This window comes from Odontesthes bonariensis, chromosome 9 (genome assembly GCF_027942865.1).
Source record: "Odontesthes bonariensis isolate fOdoBon6 chromosome 9, fOdoBon6.hap1, whole genome shotgun sequence".
Classification (NCBI taxonomy): domain Eukaryota; kingdom Metazoa; phylum Chordata; class Actinopteri; order Atheriniformes; family Atherinopsidae; genus Odontesthes; species Odontesthes bonariensis.
Window position 1 is genome coordinate 24732706 of NC_134514.1, and position 25589 is coordinate 24758294.

The following is a 25589-nucleotide window of genomic DNA, read 5'->3' on the forward strand; positions in this document are numbered from 1 at the left end:
CCAGAGTCCTCGTTCTCTCATTCCCCTGCACTTTCCCTTTTAAACTATATTTTGCTGACTTATCATACCCGTAACAGTAACGTACATAACTCATGTTGTAATTTACTTATGGACACAGAAACGGTCGCTGAGCATCCCATCTGCACTGCGTATGTCCTGGCTACCTTTTCAATTCACTTTTTTCTGACACAATATGCAATTGTTACATCAACACATATAGATGTGGATGTCGATGTGGATGGATATCAGATATTCAGAAAGTCAAAGTAGAGAATTAACCATACAAATTTGCTGGTTGTGTCTGCCGAATAGTCAGCACTGATTTGAGTTTCTCTGCATGTTGCCACGCAGCCCTGAGGAGCTCTGCAGTGGAGAGTTCAGTGTAGCGCTCTGACCTCAATCAGCTCAGATTAAAGCTTTGGTCCAACGTCTGGCCCCCTGTGACCTTTATGACGAGGCAGCGTACCTACAACTCTGAGCACGCAGGAATTAGTCTGAAGTCTGAGCTCTCATTCCTCACTACCACAAGAGCCGGTGCACTGTATCTCCTCTCTTGCTTCTGTAGTGTTGTATGATTGTTTCTCTACATCTGCAGTGAAACTAACATGGAGGTGTGGTTTTCCTGAATCAGTGGAGGAAAAACAGTCATACTCGAGGCTAAAAACTGTTGGATAGTAGCATCTTTTTCAGTGCGTGGTATTGGCCTGTGAAAGGCAGCTGCCTGTTCTTAGCTTCATCGTCCAAAGTGACACAAGAGAGTTGAAGTGGGCCAAAGAAGGCACCACACACACTGAGAACATTCACAAGCCCATTTATCATCTCCGTGTCTCTGCTGACCCGAAAAGAACTGGGCCCGTCTTTGCTGCGTCTGACTCACAGTTTACAGAGAGTCAGTGCCACCTTCCTCTTTAAACAATAACAACATGACTCATTAACTGAACCTTTGCAGAAGTGAATACCCTCTAAACATTTTTGACATTTTTTTATACTGGGCTTACATGCAGTCTCATATATTTGGTGCATTATCTGTGTTGCTTTCAGTGCAGCACTGTAACAAGACTGACAGAAAGATGTTGAGAATATTATCGAATCTATTTGTTTGTAGATGTGTGTGTGTGCATGCGTGTGTGTGTGCCACACTGAGCTGTATTGACCAGCAGCTTCACTAAAAATATGTTTATTATGGGTAAAATGACAGATGTTTGATCAGCCTACAATCATACTGAGCTGAAGATGTTGACCGCAAATCCAATAAGGATAAAATGTTGATAGTTTGCAGCTAAATCAGTCCGAACATGCAGATTGTCAGCTAAGACCAGACCAGCTTGAGTTTCATTTAAATCACAGTGACTTCGGAGCGTCTGTTGACAGTGAGGATGCTGTGATACCAGTTTATCTGTACGTTGAGGCATATTTAGGCTGGTGAGAGTGAGAGCCTGCTGTTCGTATTAGACTCTGACTTTGGCAAAGTGGGGATGATTTAATAAAGTGTGTCTGGTGGAGTGGAATACTTTTACACTTTACGGTAGCAGTGTCTGTAAGTGAATGGAGCGAAGGTCTCCACTTTCTGACAATAACGCAGAAATGTCTGCTCGGAGGATTTTATTAATGCATCTGAGACCTGAGGCCTCTATTAGAGCCTTCATTAAATCATTGCTGTTTATGTAATACACTGTACTACATTAGTAAAGTATACACTAGTAATAGGACTAGTTTCACCATTCTTGCAGAGAAGTGTTTTAAGGATATTATGCACAATTCTTCAGCTACTGGTATTGTGCACAGAAATTCGTCCTAAAAGCTGATATAGTGAGATGATTAAAGTAAAAAAACAAAAGAATTTAAGAGGAACAGGTCGCAGAGAAGAAACACAATACAATACAACACAACGGCAGTCTCTTCCCTATTGTAGTGTCCCCTCCGCCTTCATTTCGTTCTGTCATAACACAATAACTGAGCACTGACGTCTTAAAAGGTATTGCAGGAGCATAGAGGTGCTTGAAGAGAAAATTGCAGCAGCTCACAGCAGCTGGAGTGAAATACCATTTTGTCTCACTCAAGATGGATTCCACAGTGAGATTTCAGAGGACCAGTACAGAATCAAAATGGAGAAGCCAGAAGGGAGGAGAGGAAAAAAGGGGGAGAGGCAGTGTGTCGACTGGACAGCTATGCAGGAGATGTCTGAATTTTGTTTTTGCTGCTGCTTTGAAATCTATAGTTTTCAGGGATGTCCCCTTTTTCAGATTAGTGTTCTTTATTGGTGAAATATGTCTTGTTGCTTAATATCTTCTCATCGACCACATACACACACAACCCTTAACAGAGTTAAATATCCACAATGGAGATTATTTGTTTATGAAACACAGATATGTACAGAATCAGTAAAAATATAACTAAAAGGCAAAGGCAATGATGAAGAATAGCGTTTTTTAGCTTTTGGCCTCCTCGACCCTAAGATGATCTCCTCTTACCAATCGTCTTCCTTACTGGCATGCGTGCATGGCTGCTGGGCATCTCCACGCACACACACACACGCACACACACACACACACACACACACACACACACACACAAACTGCCTCCCTCTCTTTCTAGATTTCACTTGCTGGTTGCCCGTCTCACAGCCCTGTATGTAAACCCGTGAAACCCCTTCAGGACATGAAATCCGTGGAATTTGTTGTCGGTTCTATCTAGGTCAGTGCTTACAATAGCTGTACAGTTTTGTTTAGCTTCTTCCACGTCTCTTTTATTTCCCCTTGTTTTCTTAACCCCACAAGGTTGATTTCACTGTGCCTCTGTGAACATAAAAAATGCACATGAAATGTAAGGATATTAAGCACGCTTTGCTTCTTTCATACATATTAGTCTCCGGCGAAATATTAAAACATGCCGTGACTTGATTTTAACATTAATGCCTAATCTGATATTATATTTAGGTTATTTCTGTTTTTCACAGCAAAACGGTCTAGGGTGTGCAATTATTCAGTTAAGTCTACGGACACTGCAGCAGTGCAAAATGAAACATAGGAGAGAGACTGCAATTATAGCGTTTCATACATTTGTTTTCTCTGTGATCTTTAGTGGGTGATGCTGGATGACCTAAAGGAGGCTGCATTTAGTTCACTAACACGCACATTTAAGAGCTGTATCTGCTTGTGTGGGCATTTTTGATAGGATCTTTAAATGTTTGTTTGACCAGTAATGACTAAAAGTACAAGCAAGTACAAATGTTGAAAATGTATCACTGTAGAATATAGACTGATTAATGCTTAACAGGGATTAAAGAATGTATGTATGTATATATATATATCTGTGTGTGTGTATAAATAGACACGCAAAAATGCATCATCTACCCTTGTTCAACTTAAATGAATTACCCACTTCCAATCTGCTTTAGATGCTCCCACACAGCCCCAGTTCTCTCTCTTTTTGGATAAATTGATAATACGACTGCCTTCAGACACAGGGTGCAATCAAAAGCAAATATGCAAAGGGATTTTTTTTTTTTTTTTTGGTGGTTGAAACACTTGCAAGCTATCACAAAATGAAGCAGAATTTGCTGCCTTAATCAGAGCAACCCTTTGTAGGTGTCTGCATGCAGTGTGTGAACATGGATGTACAGTTTACAACTATTCCTCACTGCACAAGCTTAATCTATCAAAGCAGACACAAAGTCTTCATTTGTTTTCATCCATGTGAATCATCATTTTTCTAGTTTTGGTTTTTCATTTGTGCACAAAAATATTAAGCTTACTGTCAATCAAAAGGCACCTTTTGGAAAGAATGAAAGCTTCCTCCGGGAAATAATCCCACATGAAGCATGTCACTCTTCTCCACAGCCATCTTATTCTTGACATCTGTTCTGCTGAGGCAGAAGGTAAGTGTGAACTAATGGCATACACTGCTCAGACTATACACTGACTGCTTGAAATAATTCAGTTTGAAATAAATAGGTAAATACTGCAACTGTCCCTTTACCATTTGTATTGGCAGGCGACTCAGAAGCATCACCGTGTCTTTCATGAAAGTTCCATTTTTCTTTTCCCACTTCCATGTTCAAATCTTTTTGATAGAGGCTTTTTTTTCTTTCATCAGTACATCTAGTAGTACTTTGTTCCACAACTCTACATGTTGTTTTTGTGGCCCCTTTTATTTCGAGACTGAACAGTAGATTTGCATCTAAGGGAGATTTTTTTTTAGGTCCTGGCCAAATAGTCTTCTTTTGATTGCTGAAAAGAAAACATGTAATGTATATCCACATCCTGAAGCATGTTCTTGATGCTGTGCAATCAAAAGGGTTTTTTCTGCACCATTTAGCTCTTTCAGTAAAAAAAAAACAAAAACCTTAGGTTAAAGATTCAACTAACAAAAACTGTCCAAATAACTGTGGTGTTGTCTCTCAATATTCCCGATTTATACCACTTTAAGTGACGTAGACCGGAATGAAGAGTGTCCAAGATAACAATGCAATTTAACCTTGTGATATCCCAGTGAGGTATTTTTCATCTTGACCCCTCCAAATATTACCTATAGTTGTTCTTATTCTGGCTTTAAAGGTCTTCTTCGCTATATCCGTGTTAACATCTCCACCACTACACAGAGAAGACAATCTCCTGTAAATTGCTTTTTCAATCTGTTCTGACATCAGTCTGCTCCCATGGGAATGTGGAAATCCATGTGATGGCAGAGAAGAAGGTTTCTTTTCTTATAGATGTTGACAACCCCACTCAGCCTGGTTTGATCTGCAGAATTAACATAATATTATCACACTCAGAGAACTGGCAGTGACAGCCTAAGAGGGATTGGCTCGCTGCATCAATGTGATACAAAGACAATAAAAACTCTTAAAGGTCAGAGATGCATAAGATATGCAAATCCCAGTTCATCACTTTGACATGATGTGTGCACTGTGCAGCATGTTTGTTTATGGGTATATTTTGTTTTCCATAGCGTTTAAGATTATTAGTTAAACTATTTACAATACAGTTAGCCTTAAAAGTCTCTCTCAGCAGCAAATATCTTATCTACATGTTTTTGCCACCACGTCATTTAGAATCATCAAATACTTTCTAAAGGTTTTGTTTACTCTGAGATTCATGGTGCACCAGAACCCTGTGGAGAAAGAAATCCTTCAGTTCTGCTCAATTGTATAAATATTTTATTATGTTAAAGTTGTTTTGATTCCACTTGCTCTTCTTATCTGCTCCAGGACAAAGATATCTCATCACATCCACGGGAGCCTTGTATATTGTGGACGTCCTGCCTGAGGATGGCCTGAATAACTATCGCTGCACAACACGGCATCGCTACACTGGTGAGACTCGGCAGAGCAACAGTGCGCGTCTCATCGTGTCAGGTCAGTACTGCATTTATGCTTGAGTCCATTTTAATTCAGAGACTTTATTTTGTATGTCTAAATAACCACTTGTATATCTGTTGTATCCGCTGCATAGTTGATAAAAGGAAGTCATTAAGCGTGAAAGATGGATAAGAAAAACTAATTCAAGGTTCCATCGCTGATTTGGATGTTGGTGACAATGAGATCCGTCCTGAAATGATAGTTTCACTTCCTCACATAACAAACTATACAGTTTATGGAACTGAATGTTGACCTCAAGAATCAATATTGGATTATACTGTCAGGCGCCTGGCAATGCTCACCACTGATTAACACTAAATTCTCTGCTCTTTCTAGACCCCACCAATGCTGAGCCAGCCATCTTGGATGGCTTTGACCACAGAGAGGTGATGATTAATTATCGGGTGGAGCTACCCTGTAAGGCCTCAGGGTACCCAACACCCAAAAACCGCTGGCTGAAGGACAACAGCCCTTTGGAGCCTGACAGCCGCTTTCGCCAGACCGTCTCAGGGCTGCTGATAGAGAGCGCACAGCCCAGTGACTCGGGTATATACGTCTGTGAAGTGTGGAACAGTTATGGCAACGCTGAGGTCATGGGACGTCTGTATGTCAAACGTAAGTCTTTTTCAAAAGGAGTAACTCCATTTTTTTTAAACTATTTTAAAACGATTGATCAATTATTTTACTTATTATATTGTAAAACAGCTTTTCTGTGTGTTCTGTGTCCCTAGAGCCCCTGAAAGCAGTGGTCAGCCCTCGAAAGGTGAAAGGCAGTGTGGGTAGCAAGGTGTCTCTGTCCTGTAGCGTGAGCGGCTCAGATGAGTATGAGCTCTCATGGTATCGCAATGGTGAGATAATTTACCCTGGCAACAATGTTCGCTTCACTGGGCTTAACCGGGAGAACCTCATCATGGAGGGAATGTCAAAAAGTGATGGTGGAGCTTACCAATGCTTCGCCAGGAAGGGCAAGATGTCTGCGCAGGACTTTGTGCAGGTTATCCTCGAAGGTAAAATAGCCTTAGTATCCCAGTGTCCGTTGCACACAGATGCTAAACCAGACTTCAAAGTATAGCAGCTGTCCTATGCATAATCAGTGAGTGAGCAGATCAATACAGATTTTATGCAGCTTTGACTCTCTTCCACTGCTAGTATGATCATTCTTGACTTCACAAAAACACACGTACATGCACTCTTTTATTCAATAACCTTACTTTGGCAGCGTTGCTAAGGCAACTGTCTCCTGTGGTCAGGGAGCTGTAAGAAGAAGATATTGATAATCTATAATCATGTGGGATAGACTTAGATTATCAGAGAGAAGCAGCAGGCAGACGGACATTTCAAAAGCCAACCACACCCAGTGTGTGGGAGGAAAGCTGCTGGAACAGTGCGCATGATGAAAAGCAGCAAATGATGAAGTCTCGATGAAGAAGAAAAAAAGAAAAAACAAAAACAAACACAATTATTTTACCAAAATTTGATTTTATGACAAAGATATACCTTCAAAAATATACCATAACATCTATTCTGATATACTCTGAAGTGTTGAAAAATGAGGGTGAAGGAGAGTGATCTGACCAATAATGTTCCTGTTACATTCACAATCAAAGCTTTCGTAGATCTTATAACCTCAAGAGGTGTATGTATTTGTCATACTATAGTAATGCAATTTGGAATTATATCAATTGCTAAATACTTAAATTAATGAATATTTCCGTGGAATAAATCCTTGAAAAAAGTGAATACATTTATATAATAAAATGAGCTCATAAAGTTACAAATGTTATTATTTTAAAAACAAAGGACAGTTTTCATTTCACAATTTATTAATATCATGGGATTTTTACTTTGTAATGCGTCATTTATTTCCCAGCCTTTATTATTTCCATTTTTTATATTCACATAAAAATGGGTGGATCTCTTACTGTCAGTCAGACAACATCACAGCATCAGCACCAGAGAAAGCAGTGCCTATCCTGTCTTGGCCGGCTCCGCAGACCGGAGCTGCTGCTTTGTCTTATTAAGTGAATCTGATATGCAGTTGAACATTAAATAAAACAAAATGTGAAATTACAAGTTGATTAGTTTCCTTAAGTAAAAAAAAAAGTGACATTTTAAAACAAAAGTCCCATGAATAAACAAAAGTTGTCCTTTGAAAAATATGATTCTTACAAAATAAACGATAATTTCTTCAATTGAACTTCATTAACAATGAAAAGTTTATTTGTTTAAAGTTTATCATTATCTATACAGATAAGTAAATAAATATATATATACATAGATGAAATCTTTTAGTATCTTTTTGTTCATTCGCGTTACTTCCTAACAATAATAATAGATGGGAAACCCTTAGCAATCATCAATAATGGGATGCTGCCACTTGTTCTTTACTGCCTAGCAATTATTTTAGATTCTGTTTACCTTGCTCACACATTAAGTCAGCCTGTCCCCACATGCCTCACTGCCAAAGTCAGATTAACTGAACTACTGTACAACATGTGACTGAACATTAGCTCAGAGTTAGCTTCTCTTTTATTCACCCGCATGCTCCACTTTCTCCCCCAACGCAGATGGTACTCCAAAGATCTTGTCCTCCTTCAGCGAGAAGGTGGTGAACCCCAATGAGCCCGTCTTCCTGGTCTGCAACGTCAAGGGCACGCCACCTCCCAGGTGCACCTGGTCACTGGACGACGACCCCGTCATCAAAGACAGCCACCACCACTTGGGCCACTACGAGACCCACGAGGGCCACGTGGTCAGCCAGCTCAACGTCACACACACCCAAGTGCAGGATGGCGGGTTGTATCGGTGCACGTGCAGCAACTCGGCAGGGGTCGTGTACCACCAGGCTCGAATAAACGTAAGAGGTGCTTGTCAAATCAGCTCCTCCAAGAACAACAATACACATACCTGTCTGTCTCTCTGTGTGCCAGTGAGTGACAGTTGTTTTTTGGGCCTGAGACATCAATTGCGTTTAGCTTTCTTTGCGGTTTTGTTGGTGCTCTTTACTTTTATGTGTGCTCTTCTGAAGAATTATTTGCTTTTGAATTTAGTTTGCTTCGTAATTTGAGTTGCAGTATTAAATCTTATCGCATTAGCATCTCCTTTAAGGCTTGTTGCCTCAGTCAGTTTCTTTTTATGTGTTTGTCTTTTTCTTTTGATCCTTGTATAGTTTTTAATGTCGTAGTTTTGTATTTTTCTCCTCAAATTATTACTGTATCGCTTTCCCACCCTGCCTGTATTTTTAGGTCAAATTAATTATCCTGGTTTGCTGCTCATAAGCATATCAGGACATGGTTTTTAAATAGCCAGAAGAAAAATACTTTTTCTTCTGTCTGAGCACATTCATGGGCTGTGTGCTTGTGTGTGCGAGTGATTATTCATGTGTGTCTGTGTCTGCGTGTATTTACTTAAGCAGCCAATTCGACTCCTCACAATCACATGTTAAAGCGATTACTCTGCTTCCATTTTATGAGACACAGAGCGAGGCTCTGAATGTATTACATTTTATGAGATGCAGAGGGGAGAATCTATTGCAGCTCAGTTATCAGTAGCGCTAGTACAGTGGTATTTAAATGTTATGTTTTTCTTCAGATGGTTAGCACACTTTAATCTGCTTGTCAGTTCACCGCCCTCTACTTGGAGTTACGCATTAGGTCTTGTGGTACAGCAAACAACAAAAAGCTTAAAACAGCAGGTCCCTTTAATATTTGGTGTCAGATGTCATGTGTGAAGCTGTGGATGCATTTCATGTGCAACATCTTAGTATATTTCAAAAGCCATTAATTCATTTACAAAAACACCTAAACAAAGGTTTCTTGTGATGTTCCCGCAGTCCCTTCAATGTTTTTATAGAGATTTCTCTTTCAATCTCTGTCCCCTTTTAGGCCGCGCCAGCATTCGTCCAATGAAAAATATCACAGCAATTGCTGGTAGAGATGCTTTTGTTCACTGCCGTGTGATTGGCTACCCCTACTACTCCATAAAGTGGTACAAGAACTCTGCGCTGCTACCATTCAACCACAGACAGCGGGCATTTGAGAACAACGGTACTCTAAAGCTGAGCAATGTGCAGCAGGTGGATGCTGGCGAGTACAACTGCAAGGTGATGGTACAGCCCAACAAGATGGACTCCCAGAGTGTCCATGTTTGTGTGAGAGGTGAGTACATGAAGTTGCAGCAGTAGTGGCATTTCTTAAGCAAATTCAATTTCTTCCAAAAAAATTTGGTGATGTGGTCATTTTATAAAGACTTATGCATTAGGTTTTATGGGTGACTATATTGATTGTAAATATTTGTTATAATCATGGAATGATCTATTCACAGAGGAACATAAGGCGCATTCCCACTGCAGGAACCGTTTGCAGTTCCTATAACCTTTTCAGGAATGGGGCCATTTATTCCCGCATTCGGACATACAGGAACTAGGGACCACGGCCCTCAGTTCCTATAACCATTTTAGCTCCTTCTCCGAGGCTGGGTCTTTTCTGGGTTCTATAGGAACACATAAGACGTAGGTGTTTGATTGTTGGTAGCTACGCCCCTAATCTGCTCAATGCAAACATTAGAATAACGGCTGAAATGATTACTCATACGACACGGACACAACCTGCGCGTGTTTAATAAGTTAAACGTACACGTCGTCTCCTTTGTCTGCGGCGCTCTGCTCTCCTTCCTTCCTTCATGAAACCAAGAAGTGTCGCCTGCGCTCGATCCTGACTCTCTCTGTGTGCTCTTCCAGCCTCGATGTTAGACGCCCGAAGTGATCGTCCATGATTAATATTACCATCATGCAGACCATGAACACGATAGATTCTTGGTGGTGTTTTTTTCTTCTCTCCTCAGTTTTCGCAGGTTTTGTTTTGTTTTGTTTTGTTGTTGAGTGTGGCGCGACAGTAACACGTCACTGTCACAGACGGTTGTCGCATCAGTCCATATCAAGGTCCAGACTCGTGTGCGAATGCAAATTGAAACAGTTCTCCTGGGGAAGGGCAGTTCATAGAACGGAATTCGAGGTGGACCGTTCTTAGAACTGTGTTCTATATAGAAAGCAAGACATTTTACTATCTAATGAAAAATAATGTCTTATCTTGATTTTGATGGCAGCAACACATCAAGAAAGTCTGGACACGGCCAAGTTAACCACTGTGTAGCATCACCTTGTCTTTTAACCACAGTCTGTAAATGTCTGGGAACTGAGGAGACCGGTTGTTGGACCTTTGGGAGATACATGTTGTCCCATTCTTGCTGATATAGAACTCTAGCTGCTCAACAGTCCTGAGTCTACTTTGTTGTATTTTGTGTTGTCAGCTGGTGAAAGGTCTGGACTGCAGGCAGGCCAGCCCAGCACCTGGACTCTTAGAATAGACAAGGCCTTTCCTAATAAGAATGTCATCTGGATGGGAGCATATGTTGGTCTAAAACCTTTCTATACCTTTCAGAAGGGATGCCACCTTCCCAGATAAGCAAATTACCAGTTCCATAAGGACTAATGCACCCATATCATCAGAGATATAGGCTTTTGAACTGAGCTCCAATGACAAGCCGAATGGTTCCTCTCCTCTTTGGTAAATATCAGTTAGTCTGACCAGAGAACAGTTTTCAACATTGCCTCCGTTCATTTTAAATGGGCTTTGGCCCAGAGAAGACTGTAGCATTTCTGGATCCCATTCACATATGGCTTCTTCTTTGCATGATAGAGCTTTAACCAGCATTTCTGGATGGTACGGTGAACTGTGTTCACAGACTATGCTTTCTGGAGGTGTTCCAGAGCCCATGCAGGGATTTCCATGACAGAATCAGGTATTTTTTTTATTGCACTGCCATCTCAGAGCCTGAAGATCATGAGCATCATGAAGATTATAAGTCTTCTTTGGTGTAAATATTGGTGAAGAAAACCCAGAAAAAGCTTTTCTGCCAAATTCAGTTACTTTATCAAACTGAATTTGATAGAAGTTTATGTTTCAAAATGATTCACTCCTCTTCACCCTGTCTACACACAAAGACGTATGCAAGTAAATACATTTAATCAGACTTGTAAATTAATCTAAAAGATACAATTCCTAAGGGCATCAGAGCGGTTTATTAAGACTGTATTATTGCTGCATGATATTACAGGGCTGAGTGACTGATCTCCTTTGAGATCTTACAAGTGTAATAGGTAATACTGAATAGGGCTTCCCCATAATGCTTCCATTTACTTCCCTCTGAGCAGCATGTTGTTACTGTAATACTCTATCCCATGGAGCGAGGGAGACAGAGGGAGAAACAGAGTGATAGTGAAGGAGAGAGTGATGATATAAAGCAACACTTCCCAGTGGTGCTGTAGCGAGCGAGTGCATTTGTTAATTTACTCTACTCATGCTTAAAATGCGGAAGTGGTTTGGGGGATCCCAGGAGTCCATTATCTCCACTTTGTTTTGAATTAAATAAGCTGCTAAAGTGCTGCTCATTTCACTGTTGTTTGAATTTACTGGACACTCACACAAATGACTTGAGCTATATTTCCCAGAAAATATAGCACAAGCAATTTGAATAGATTATTATGATACGACTGTGTGATTACATAAGAGAGGAATTCTTTTACTACATATTGCATGGACCAGTGTGAGACTGTATTGTCCAAACGTTAATAATTTACATTTTAATAAAAAAAAATTTAAAAAAAGCTTGAAGAGTTATTTGCAGATTATAAGCAGGTCATAATCATACTTCTGCAACCTTTTTGTGTAGGGCTTCCCAAACACACATGGCCATGTTATAGAGTCTTGCTGACTCCTAAGGGCAGTGTTAGAAATATGTGGAATAATCTGAGGTATCGTCTGCTTTTTGCAAAATGGACAAAGATCTACTTTGTGGTTAGGTGAAACTGAGTTTTAGAATAATGAAGATTGTCCAGTGCAGCCGTTTCCTATACTTTTTACCATGACCTTTCTGTCATTTATCATTTTTGTAATGAAATCTGTTGTTGTCGGTCCCTCCTAACTCATACTAACTTTCAATCAGCATTCAACCTACCGATAATTTAATTTTTTAAAAATGAACATCTGTTTAACATCTTTCACACATCAAAATGGGAAGTTACTCCGGCTGTGGGCTTTGGAAACTAGATGATTCAACTCAAGGGATTTTATCTTCTTATTCATTTTTTTAGAATGAATACATATTTTAGGTCATTGAAAAGAAAAAACTACTTGTGTAGTAGCAAGGCTGAAACATAATGATGATGATTTTTTTCATTGTTGTTCTGATTTGCTGAAAGGACAAAATGTTTCAGTCTAAGGATGATATGGAATAATGGAAGAATGTTTTGCTCTTCAGGTTTTTAATGTTCCTCCACTTATCTTTTTAAAGAAAGACCGCTCAACGATTTTGGGATTTCTGTGCGAAAAAAGGACACAGTCCAGTTGCAGAATCCAGAGACTTAAGGTGGTCTTTGAAAACGAAATCACATTTGATCCTTCTTTCTCCTTCTATTTGCAGTCCCTCCCTACATCCAGCCCTTTGAGTTTCAACGTTTCACAATTGGTCAACGGGTCTTCATACCCTGCGTGGTCATGTCAGGCGACCGGCCGTTGGACATCACGTGGCAGAAAGATGGCAGGCCGATCCCCGCCAGCCTGGGCGTGACTGTCGACAACATTGATTTTACAAGCTCTCTGCGGATCAACAACCTCACACCTGACCACAACGGCAACTACACCTGCATTGCTCGCAACGAGGCTGCTGCTGTGGAGCACCAGAGTCAGCTCATTGTGAGAGGTCAGAGAACACAAAGGGACTGATGGCACCTTGTAGACTACCATAATCTGCAGCATGTGTGCAGGTTTTTCTATTTGTCAATCCCTTTCCAGGTATTTCCAGTTGTCAGGCTGAAACTAAAATCAACTGGCATCGTGTTCTAGTGTGAGAACGCACGTGCGCACTGTGTCGAAATCACCAAAAATAGTTATTGGTAATTGGTGTGTTTCTGTCCATGTACAGTTCCTCCTCAGTTTGTGGTTCAGCCTGAGGATCAAGATGGAATTTACGGGAAAACTGTGACTCTCAACTGCTCTGCTGAAGGCTATCCACCACCAACCATTGTCTGGGAGCACTCCAAAGGTACATCAAGTACAGTAAAAGTAAAATGTGCTTTCCATATGTTTATCTGTAGATACAGTCGGATTTCAACACATGAAAATGTTTTCTTTTGTTATGCTCCCATTTAAAATATCAACTGCCCTTTGCCATTTTCACACCACACATACAAACACATAGTCATCTGTACTGCAAACATGGGCTGCAAGCTGGCAGGGTGTCCAACTGCATCATTAGAAAATGATCAAGGAGAGACAGAGGCTGACTCAAGCAGACAGATAGACAACAGGGATGCAGGTGAGTTCAGCCACTTGAGCAGGACAGACGAAGAGGGGCCCCAGATGTTTGCTCCGTCATCCATATAACCTGGGATAAAAGCTTTCACCAACAGAAGGACAATGAGCAATGCAGAGTGGTGTGGGTTTGCTAGTGTGTGTGTGCGTGTGTGTGTGTGTGTGTGTGTGTGCGTGTGTGTGTACTAGGCCCCATGATCAAAGGAATGAAAGAATCAGATGTGTTTTTCACCCTTTTAAAGGATTTATGTGTGCATGTCTGTGTATGTGTGTGTACCTGTGAGACAAGCAGGCCTCATGGCTGATTAGTTCTGTCTGACCGGTCCTGATCAGTATGTATGAAGAGATCAGGCTGAGCAGTGTGTGCATCTACTCACTTATAGAGTTTGAGACAAGCTTTACCATTCCAGACAGAAACACCACAAGGTTCAGTTCATCACGCTGCAGCTTAGTTTTGTGATGTTTTGGGCTTTCATCTCATATTTTTTCTTCAGTTTTTTCTGCACACTTTTAGTTGTTCCATCCACACATCCATCCATTTTGTGTCACTTATCCAGGACCATGTAGCAGGGCCAGTGGTTTAAGCAGAGATCACCACACCACCCTCTCCCCCAAGTTGCTCCCAAACCAAACAAGGGATATAATCTCTGGATCTGCCAAGAGGCCTCCCCCTGGTGGTACATATCAGAAACACCTCCCCAGTGAAGCGTCTGGATAGCATCCTGACCAGATGCGTGAACTACCTGAACTGGCTTCTTTCAATGCAGAGGAGCAGCGACTCTACTATGAGCCCCCCGTGAATGACTGAGCCCCATCCCCCTATTCCTAAGCGTGAGCCCAGATACCCTCCGTCACAGCTCTCAATACCCAGTGAAACTTAAACTCCTCCACTTGAGGAAGCAAACCAGCCCCAACTTGGAGTTTGTAATCCACCCAATCCACCCGATTGGACCATCTGCAAAAAGCAAAGATGCAACTTCTAGTTGCTCTGGAACATGTTAGCACATATGTAAGTCAGAATAAAGGGTAATGAAAATCCCCACTGCTGCCAGACCTCACTTTGTCCAGTGAGTAGCTGTCTGGCATGCATTTACTAAGTAGAAGCAGGTTAGTGTCTCTGGGAGATATGGAACAAAAAGTAAAGGTCAATTGTTACAGTGACTAGTTCTACTTGGATATGCACAAGCCATAATTAAAGGAAGAATATGTCTTCTCCCTCTTTTTCAGAGCCAGGGGAGCAGCAGCAAAGTCATCACTCGACCTTTTTTATGGCTACAGCCAATTAAGTGCATTTTAATTAAAAAGCCAAAACCCACAGCTCCCTAAACAGCCTAATATGTATATGTTACCTTTAAAACAAGCTAATGCAACATCTGTGAAAGTTTACACATGTTTGATACTCCATTAGCAAGGTGATATTCAGGGCTTCCTTCACACCGCTGCAGAGCAGACTGCTCTAAAGACATTAGCCTTATAAGGGAGCATGTCATGATAGTGTTTTTTTCTGACAGGAAAGTGCTAGCAGAGCGCAGGGAAGTGCTTCACTTCAGCGTTTCTTCAAAAAGCAAGAGAGGGAGACCGGGAGACTTATAAAAAGCGTTGTTAGCATGCCAGCACATATAGTGATGAAAGCACAACACTCATCAACAACATACAGTATCGGAGTAAATCTTGGCACTCACAAAAAAAAAGAATACAGCTTTTCATTATTTGTTGGGTTGATCTCTGGATAATAACCATAAGATTTCAAGTGAAATTTTAAGAGCTGAGAACAGTGCAAAGGGTCGTATTTCTTATATTACATAAAAAAATATTTAAAAAATTAAAAAAAATATATAAAAGCCATTTATGTACATTAACTGTTCTTTTGGAATTGTTCATTCAACAACCACAAATGCAAATTATACATCCAGAGTTTGATACAGAGGAGGAAATAGCCAGAGAAAAATCCCTTATCTAACTTCAGTGAACATTTGGAATCTCACCAGGCGGGCTCAGTGTTGAAGACCTGCTGCATTATGAGGTCTCTCTGCCCCAATCTGCCGACATGTTGAACATGGGCATTAATGTCTGTTCTGATTGCATCACTCCGGCAGCTCTGTCCTCCCTTTCGCTGTGCTCAGCAGCTGTTTGGCAATTTAAAGATTTAAGCCTGGTGTTAAGAAACATGTTTACAATCCTCCCTAAATCTGATGGGCTTTGTCATCAAATCTGCAAACACAGATGCACACATGCTCTCACACACACACACACACACACACTTACACTTTAGGTCATCTTACTCTGAGGCACTGTTTTCACTTTATTCATATTTCACTCAGTTTTACTTATAAGTATGATAGACGTGCTGTAATGGCTACATTGGTCTTAATGTTTATTTTCAAACTTTTCACAAAGTCTCCTCATCTTCTCTGGCTAGGTGCGGGGGTCCCCCAGTTCCAGCCCATCCTCCTGAACAGCGGCTCTCGTATCCAGCTGCTGAGCAACGGCTCGCTGCTTATCAAACACGTGCTGGAGGACGACAATGGCTTCTACCTGTGTAAGGTCAGCAACGACGTTGGAGCTGATGTCAGCAAGTCCATGTATCTCACCGTCAAAAGTAAGAGCCTGTGTTTGATGCTGCACAGATCAGTAACAGCTGATGGACTGTAATCAATTTTTTTCGTTGTCTGGGCTGTTTCTTGTCTGTTTGTTTGTTGTTGTTTTTATTCGTGATACAGCCAACAAATGTGGCTCAGATAGGCTGTGACACGGTTAGAAAACAATGATGTGCATAATTTGAACAGCAAGGAGCTCACAGGCTTGATATAATGTGAGGTCAATTTGAAAACACACGATGGTGATCATTCATTTCAAACATATACAGTACCTTGTAAAGTTTACTAAAAAACAGACCCTTATCCAGTCTGTCAAAATAGTGGCGCATTATGACTATGGACAAAAATAAAGGAACAAGAGCAGTTTAAAGATTATTTGTCTTGTAATCTAATTGTGAAAAGACAATTGCATAGCTTTACACCTCAGTTATACTCAGCACTTCCCTCTATCTGTGCTTTTGCATATCAGTGTTCTCGTTAGCAGCTGGTAGGAGAATGTTGCAGGCTACAGGCCTGCTGCCTCCACTCAGCATTAGTATGAGCTCCCCTACAGCGTCAGGAGTGGCTCCTCATTTTCATGGTGCTCGGATGGAAGCGGGGGTTACTTTCCCTTTGCTACAGTTATCAAACTGGAGCACGAGGCTCCCCGCTGTTGGGCAGCCCGCTCTCTGTCACATCCTGCTCTCTATCTGTTTTTCCTTCTTGCCTCACTAGCCATGTCTGATATATAGAAATGTGTTCATGTACAGAAACATAACAAAAGTTGAACACCATGATAGGAGAGATTTCATGTGCTGAAAATGTTCTCTGTCTGACCCTGATCTTTGACCAGTCTGTGTAACAAAATAGTTCATGTAGAACTCTCCTTCTGGGTAAATCTGCTTTTTTTTTTCATCATTTCTCTCTGTTGGCATGCCATGGATATTTATGTGTCTCTGCAGTGTATAAGGCTGCGAGGCTGTCAGTTCTGCAGCAGGAGGTTCAGAAACAAACATACTGCGTTTTCATAGGTCAGTTTTCTGACTGTGGCACCCAGTTGCTATGCAGCAAGTTGACCTATGGCTGTACCAACCGTTTTTTTCTTCCTCCTTTTTCTACCACGCAAAGAACAAACACTGTGGCTGCAGCTACAGTAGACTCAGCTTCCAGTAGTGTAACAAACTCCAATCACTGATTTTAAAAAAAGAAAACAGATAAGGTAAAGAGAATCAATTTGAAAATGAAGTTGTAATTTACCTGAGAAATGAAGATATATAATGAAGTTGCATTTGTTTTTTACTTGAGCTTAATCTGTTAGACTTCATTAAAACGGCCTTTGCCAGTAATGTCAATGCCAACTTTATTTTTAATGCGCAATTAAAACAATGGGAACAGAACCAAAGTGCTGTACAGTAAAATTTCAACAAAACAAGTGCAGCAAATCAATGGCACATTTCATAAAGATGCAAAAAAAATACAAGGGGTAAAATGGATAAGATTCTTATAGCAGATTCCAATTAAAATACAGTAAAACACAATGGATAAAATCAATGTTTCAAGTTGTATGTAAATTTACAATAGCTGAGTTGATATAGCCTTCAGTACATGTAATGGGTCAGTAGTAGCATTGCACATTTGTGTGCTGCAGGAGCTCCTGGTATCCGGCCTGGTGTTATGTTGTCTGCTTTCTACTGGTCTGTGCACATGAAGTTTACATACATGTAATGAGGATGGATGTGAAAGTGTATTTTTCTCTCTCTGCTCCACTGCCTTGAGATCAAGTCTCTGCTGAGACCCCTTTGCCACCGCACATATGTGTGTGTGTGTGTGTGTGTGTGTGTGTGTGTGTGTGTGTGTGTGTGTGTGCGTGCGTGCACGTGCGTGTGTTTTGTAGAGATTAACAATAAACAAAACCATTAAGGCACGGTAGAAGGAGCAGGTTTGTTTTTCAAGTTTTGCAGGTGTGCACTGGCTGGTGATGAAGGAAATTAACAAAAATTGCATTCACCTTGTTACACTTACATTGGTCTGTGTGGTCAGTTGTGTCACCCACTGTAGTGGTTAGAGAGTGTGTGGCTGAGGACGGTTACCCATCAAATGCTTTCTGCTATTGTTCCACGTTGTGTAAATTTATCAAAATGATTTAGGAGTTGTATTTTTTAATTCAAATTCATTTTTGGCTATTGCCTCAATTTGAATGTGATCGTGCACACACAAAGGTGAAATTACTTCAGTTCATAATAGTGGAGAGGTGCCAGTCAATTGTTCTTTTTTTCCTTAGTGTTTTTTTCGACCGTCCATGCATATATTTGTCTTACATCTGGAAAAAATTATAATGAGTACAGTTTGATAACTTTGTTTGCTCTTTAACTGCTGATTAGTGACACATCTACACACAGCATCCTTTCTGGCCTGATAGTGGAAACCTCACTCAGACGCTGGGATGCAGAGGTGCAACGAGTGTTTAAGAGTGAAAAAAAAAAAGTATTGTGAAATGAGAAACTGAATTCTTCTGCCTGCACAGATGTGTTGGAGATACAGCTGCTCTGTATCCAATGAAGCATGAGAGCCTGTCAGGCAGAAACCATCTTAAGGCTTTGTCTTTCATTTGTAATTAGCTCCAATGCTTCCGGTGCAAATGATCTTAAATCATATGATTGATTATATGAAATGCTGAGGTGGACAACTCTCTTCCTGTAACAGGATAGGGGGGGTTCAGACCCCCAAGTTTGATATGATAAATGGCAATTCCACTGACAATGTCAGTTATGCATTTTGTCTTGTTCTTGCAATAAAAGCTAAATTCTAGTGATTCTTTAGTCCTCTGACTAAACCTATTGAAAACTACTAAAATCAGGAGAGGCCGGGTAGCTGCCCCAGGTGCCCCATGTGCAAGGGCCAAGTCCTAAATCTGACCCTTTGCTGCATTTAATCCCCCTTTCTCTGTTATTTGGAACCGTGTTATTTAATTAGACTTGGCACTGAATGTAGTGTTATTAATATATTTATTTGACTGAAATGTTGTTGCATGTTGCAACAATAATCCAAGGAGTTAAAGAAAACTGGACTTTAATTTCTTGGTTCTTCAAGACATTTCCCCCCTCAACCGAAAGGCCGGCTAAGTAAAACTGGGGAGGAGTTTTAGCCTTGAGCTGCAGAGAAAATGTTAACACTTGTAGAGTTGTTGAAGTAACGCGTGTGACTGACTCACGTGACCATAATGTGGGTGGTTGGTCATTGTCACCTGTGAATTAAGAAACAAATCCAATTACCTTTTGTCAAGCTCCTAGAATTACTGTGAGCTGGACAACTGTTAATCTACGACAACATTTGCTACAATATGTTTTTGCTCCAGTATTTCATTCAGTCAGTATACTATTCCCATTACTACTCTTTCCAAAAGTTTTTCTTTGTATTTTTTGTATTTTAGATAGTTTATTTGTAACAATTTTTTTTTTGTAAGTTTATTTAGGTTGTCAAAAGTATAGCATGGAACATTTTACATTTTTCACAGCATATTAGTTCACTTGATCTGTGAGTTTAACATCTGATAGGTTTGAAAAGCTGTAATTGTTTTAAAATCTTTCAGGAAAAAAAGGCTTTTAAGGCATCAGCAAGTTTGACCTAATTTGGGTGCAATTCTTAGTATACACTACTGGTATGCACATTTATTTGTGAATAATGTTTTTCTTGCAGGGCCTTTTTAACCCATCCAAATCTTCTATGATTCAGTAAGCTCTGATGCAGCCCTGTGTTCTTTGGGCCTGTGCTAAATACTATGTGCTTTTCTTACTCTGGTGCCATTGGCTGCTTAGTCATGACATGCTGGCTCAGCGTCATGCTTTTCACTCATCAGCAGATCACATTTCAGTCCCCAAAATGTACTCGTGCATTCAAGATGCTTTCAATAAAAGAGTACTTACTCGCATGAGTGCTTTGAAAAAGGGAGACCATTACTGTACTCGTATTCACTAACACCATTATGTCAGTAGCTCTGTGTTCTTCTGTATGCATGCACAACAACACATTTCTTGTTATTTATAAGCATGCTTTTTTCTTTTTTTTTTTTGCATACTGTGGGCTTATTTTATTACGAGCATGTGTTTGTGTGTCCATGCATGGTGCAATTTGTGCATTCTGCTTGCATGCAGTGTGTGTAGTTGTGAGCGGACGAATGTGTGAACATTAGAACTCTTGAGAGCGTTTCTGCCTCATTTAAATCAGTCAATACCTCAATTAGAAGCCGACGTTGGGCTCAAGGGAAGAACAGTCTGCATGTTTCTCTGCTTTATTTGCACTCTCAGTCTGTCATTGTTTCTTACACATCCAGCAATAAGAGGAAGACTAAATGGCAAAATAACACATTATCTCCTTCATTCCAAAGCCCTGGTCATGTGCTGCCTGCTGTGGATGTCATCCAAGTGTATAGATGTGCTAATGCTGCCAACAAAGCATACATTTATTTAACATTCCAGATCCCACTGCTACCAACAGTTTAAAACGAATGAATATTAGAGTAATACATCATATTTCAAAGTCATTGTACATTATTTAGCCATTAGTCCTCCTTCTAAATCCCATCAACACAGTAAATGCTGTAAAGTGACAATCCCATGCTTGTAGTGGAGCAGTAAAAGGGTTCAACTCATTTTAAAAAGGCTGTTTTTACAATAGTTTATTCAAATTGGCTCATATTCACATTGTTATTTCCAGTAGCATTCAATCTGTCAGTTAGTCTAACAGTTATGTGTTTCACTAAGCCAGTAATCTGTGAAACATCAACATAAAAGGAAAAAAAAACCTCATATTCAATTTACAGTTCAACTTTTTTTTAAACGTGACACTCTTACAGCTGGATCATAAACCCGCTTACAAAAATGAATTTGTAAGAACATTAACAGTTACTGTTGTATTGCATTTTGTATATGAGATTCTTCTACATACTTCAGTGTTAATAGGACTTCAATGTTATTACAATGTAGGAGTTCACAAGAGGGTTTTGTTCTCTTCCGTCCCTAAAAATCAAAGTGCAAAAGTGGAAATAAAACAGTATGCTGCGCTAATTTAACTGAAGCCATAACTGTGTAGCTTGTCTTTAGTTTTAGCTTGACTTTACATGATTGTTTCAGACACATTTTTTAGGGCTCAGATTTAAAACAAGATAATCAGTAAATTAAAAAACTCACTCAGACGTTTTAAATCCATGTAGCTAGCATACCTTGCCAGCTAAAACTGATAACATATTCCGATGCAATAATTTGATTACAAAGTGTTGGATCTGTTCAAATTGTCATTGTTATCATCAGCAGTGTTTACCTTTGTGGTTGAAATGTGACTAGAACTATTAATCATCTTCCAAAAAATGGATACCAGTTAATGTTTTCTTTTATGGTTATTGACTGTTTTGTCATGCAATTTCATTTAATTCAGTTTAATTCTTTTACATTCATAGATTAACTATAGACAGAACTCACTACAAAGCCAATCTGGTCACCAACTGGAGAAGTGCCGTTTTTTCCTAAACAAAATATTGCCATTCTTCATTCAAACTGTGTTTATGTTTAATTATTCAGCAGAAAAACAGACACTATAAGAGAGACTGACAGTGTGGTCAGAGGATATGAAAGGGTCCACCTCTTTCTATTCATCTTCCTATCTTATCTCTCTAAATCTCCTTCTTTCCTTCTCTGCACCCTGCTGTCTTTGTTACCTCTCTTTCCCTCCCTTTTATACCCCTTCAGCTTTCACTCTCCGCCTCATCTCCCCTCTCCTCACTCACACATCCTCTTCTACCGATCCGTGTTTTATTGCCAGGCCCCTGTAATATTGCTGGATATTAAAAAATATACATCAACTGAGCAATTACAGGCTATCAAAAAGAATAGGTTTAGCCCGAGGCCCTGCAAGTGCTGCATGGTAGATGCATTGAGATGAAATGAGGAGATGAGAGCTCCTCACCTTAGCACGTAGCACTGAAGCCCAACCAAGATCAGTGAAGATTACAGAGCACATCAGCTACTGCCTTCTGCTTCACATCTTTCATTCACACTTGCATACACACTCTTATACATGGTCAAGGAAAGATTTAAATGTCTCTGAGCGCACATAGATGTTTTCATATATTTATTTTCAGGAATATCCTTTATGCGCATATAAGAGTTAAGCATGTGCTCATGAGTAAAAGAAATAAACCCTGATTGTTATTCACACATGATTTCTCCCTTGTCTCCTATCATTGTGTGCCCTTTTTAGAGTTCCTTCACAGAGCGAACATGATTCTCACTGATGTTAACTTGCACTGCCAAGGCCTCAGATTTAGATGAAGAAAATAGCCCCCGTTAAGGGGCAATAACATTTAGAGAAGGAGCTGAGAAGACTCTGTTAATAGGACTCACTTAAAATTCATAGTTGCTATGCAAAATAAATCAGCGGTTTCCTGTGTGGGGGCAGTGGGTAAGGGAATGATGATGTGGGGAACGAGGGAGAGGGCGGGGCTGCCCGTGAATAAGACATGAGGTTTAAACGTTGGCAGTCTCAAGTCTGACACACACACACACACACACAAAACCACACTGACATACATGCATCTCCACACATTAACACATGCAAGCAGCACAGCTCTTTTGATTTTTGCTGGCTGTTTCAAATAAGGAAATGTACTGTGGGGAAAGAAAGATAAAGAAAATTTTGATTGAGTCTGTGTGAATGTGTTTGGGTGGGGGGATGTGTTTGAGTGCATAGGATATGTGCTGGTGTGTCTACAGTATGTGGTTATTAACCCTCTTGATTTGTAAATGGTAAATTAAGAAGTAGAGATCAAAAGAAACAGTGTATTGGCTGATTTTGTTATCAATAATTTATCACAGATACACAGTTATACTGTATTTTTTACATCCATTCATCCATCCATCCATCCATCCAGCTATCCATCCAGTCATCCATCTATCTTTTCTGTAAGCTTTGTCCCGAGAAGGTTGTGGAGAGCTGAAGTTTGTCTCAGCTGACAATGGTGAAGTGTGTTAAAAATTCACCAAAAATTAAATTTGTAATTTGTTCATGTGTCTGAACCTTTACTTTACAGGAACTAGTATTTAGGAAACATTTTGTGTGTGTGTGTGTGTGTGTGTGTGTGTGTGCGTGTGTCAATTGGAATTTAGAAAATAGTCTAAATGCCAAGATTGACAAGATTTCAGCTGCTCACTCATAATGATCCATACATTTTCAGTAGAAAAGAGATGTTGACTGCAGTTAAGCACACACAGTCTGAAATAGCTGTGCACATCTGGGAAAGATGTCACCTTGATTTGATGGTATCATATGTTTTTTCCAAAATTCCAATATATACCTCTGCATAAACAGCACCTTCTCACATATGCAAGCAACATGCCATTCACCCCATCTATAAAAAAATGAAAAATGCTGGACCTTTCGCTTATAACAGCCTTGATTGTCTTTTTCATCTATGGCATGTGGGACCAGACATCCATTTCCCCTCAAAAAGCAGCTAACACAGAACACGTCCCCACTGTCTATCTGTCCATCTGAGATGAGCTTGTGCCGAGAGAACTCAGCAGTGTTTCTGAGTTAATACATGTCTTCTTCTTAGCATAATTGTTTCAGGTAGAATGTTTTTAATACTGTGGGGGACATTAGTGTTTTAAACATATCCCAGAGTCCATGTGGCAGTATTGACCAGGATGGAATGATAGTTTCTCATGCTGTGCTACCTGAGGGCTCAAAGGCCATACTCATCCAACAGCAGTTTCAGTTCTTTACACATTGAGATTTCCCCAGACTCTCTGAATATTTTCACAACATTACGCACTGTAGATGTCGAAAGACTAGTTATGCAATGTTGTACTGAGATTTTTTTTTTTTTAAACTAATTGAGGATTTTCTGATGGAGTTGCAGTGAGCCACAATCCATCCTTTCTTAGAAAGACTGAACCTTTGGTAGATGCTCCTTTTATACCCAATCCTGACACCCTCACCTGTGAGCAATTAGTTTGTTTATTGTAGAATCTTCCAGAACAGTGTTAAGTGTCAAAATCATTGTTTAACTTTCTAACCACTGCACATTGGAGTTGGTCAGTGAAGACACTGAAAAGAATTCCAATCGTATTCGTCTTCGTTAAATACAGTTCCAATTAGATCTAATTTACAGATTTAAGTTTTTTGGTTTGTGTCATAATTTTGTGCAATATGTGTTACTGTTTAACAGTAATCTTAAAAACGAATGCAATTCCAATTGACCAGTATTGTCTAATGTTGTGTGTGATGCTAATTAGGAAGCATGCTAACACAATAACCTGCTTTATACCTGCCTTTTTATCATTGTTATCATAAGCATGTTTGCAAGCTCATGTTGCCATTTATTTCAAAGAACAGCACGCAAAGCTGATAGCATGGCTGAAGACTCTCAGACCTCTTTAAGGTCTCGTTTAGGAACAAAGGTTTCTGCCCTGAAATTTTATTTATTTATTTTTTTGTCATGTTGTCGTATCTATGTAGCATCCCATGAACAAGCATCTTCATTTGCACCACTGATAAGCAGCACTTTTCAGACTGGATTAGGTTTAACACATCAGGGTAATTCAAACATCATCAGGCAAACTGCTATTCATACAAGTACAGGATAATAAATGGTTAATTATAATTATAACTTGAAGTACTATAATCGACTTGTGATTATCTAACCTTCCTAGCACTCTTTGTATCATCAAATGGTACCACACCAGTGGCTGCGTTAAGCCAAAACAAGTGCTGTGTGACCCAGGGGAACACTGTGCATGTGGGGAGGCGTGCGTGTATCTACGCTGTCTTTTCCATTGAGTATGTGTGTCACTGCTTCTGGTTTAGTTTTTATATATTTGTTATACATGCATTCCTGTTTTTTTTATCAGTGCGTACGGATGCACATCGCAAGGACAGCATCTCTGTATTTGTCTTGATTTGTGCACTTCCGAATGAGAACGGGTGTATGTGTCTTTGTCCGTGCACGTCTGTGTAAGTTTGAAAGCGCATGTGCCTGTGTGAAACAACAGCACGGCCAGTGGACTTGTCTGCTGTGTATGAATAATCAAAGCCGTCCCTCTCATCATTAAATCATGGCTGTCCTGGTGGGAGCCTGAGGAGGGAGATAGAGGGAGTGAGTGAGGGATCATAGTTAGCGCTGCAGGGGTACATGCTCTTTCCTTCTCCTCCATCGTGTACTGTGGCTGAGATGTGTCATGAGCACAAGTCTTTTCTGCTCTCTGCTCTCGCCCACTTAGCTCCCCCAGACAC

At 40.2% G+C, this 25589-nt stretch overlaps 1 protein-coding gene across 2 annotated transcripts in view; it reads left to right on the forward strand.

Moving 5' to 3' along the window:
• The window catches only part of dscamb (Down syndrome cell adhesion molecule b), a 133484-nt gene that overhangs the window by 82561 nt on the left and 25334 nt on the right, over positions 1-25589 (forward strand). For both annotated transcript variants that reach the window (XM_075473732.1, XM_075473733.1), the window contains exons 4-11: positions 5210-5356; positions 5696-5974; positions 6091-6366; positions 7927-8223; positions 9244-9516; positions 12839-13117; positions 13340-13459; positions 16148-16327. In XM_075473732.1, coding sequence (XP_075329847.1) covers positions 5210-5356; positions 5696-5974; positions 6091-6366; positions 7927-8223; positions 9244-9516; positions 12839-13117; positions 13340-13459; positions 16148-16327 — 1851 coding nt within the window. The remainder of the gene's footprint in view (positions 1-5209; positions 5357-5695; positions 5975-6090; positions 6367-7926; positions 8224-9243; positions 9517-12838; positions 13118-13339; positions 13460-16147; positions 16328-25589) is intronic.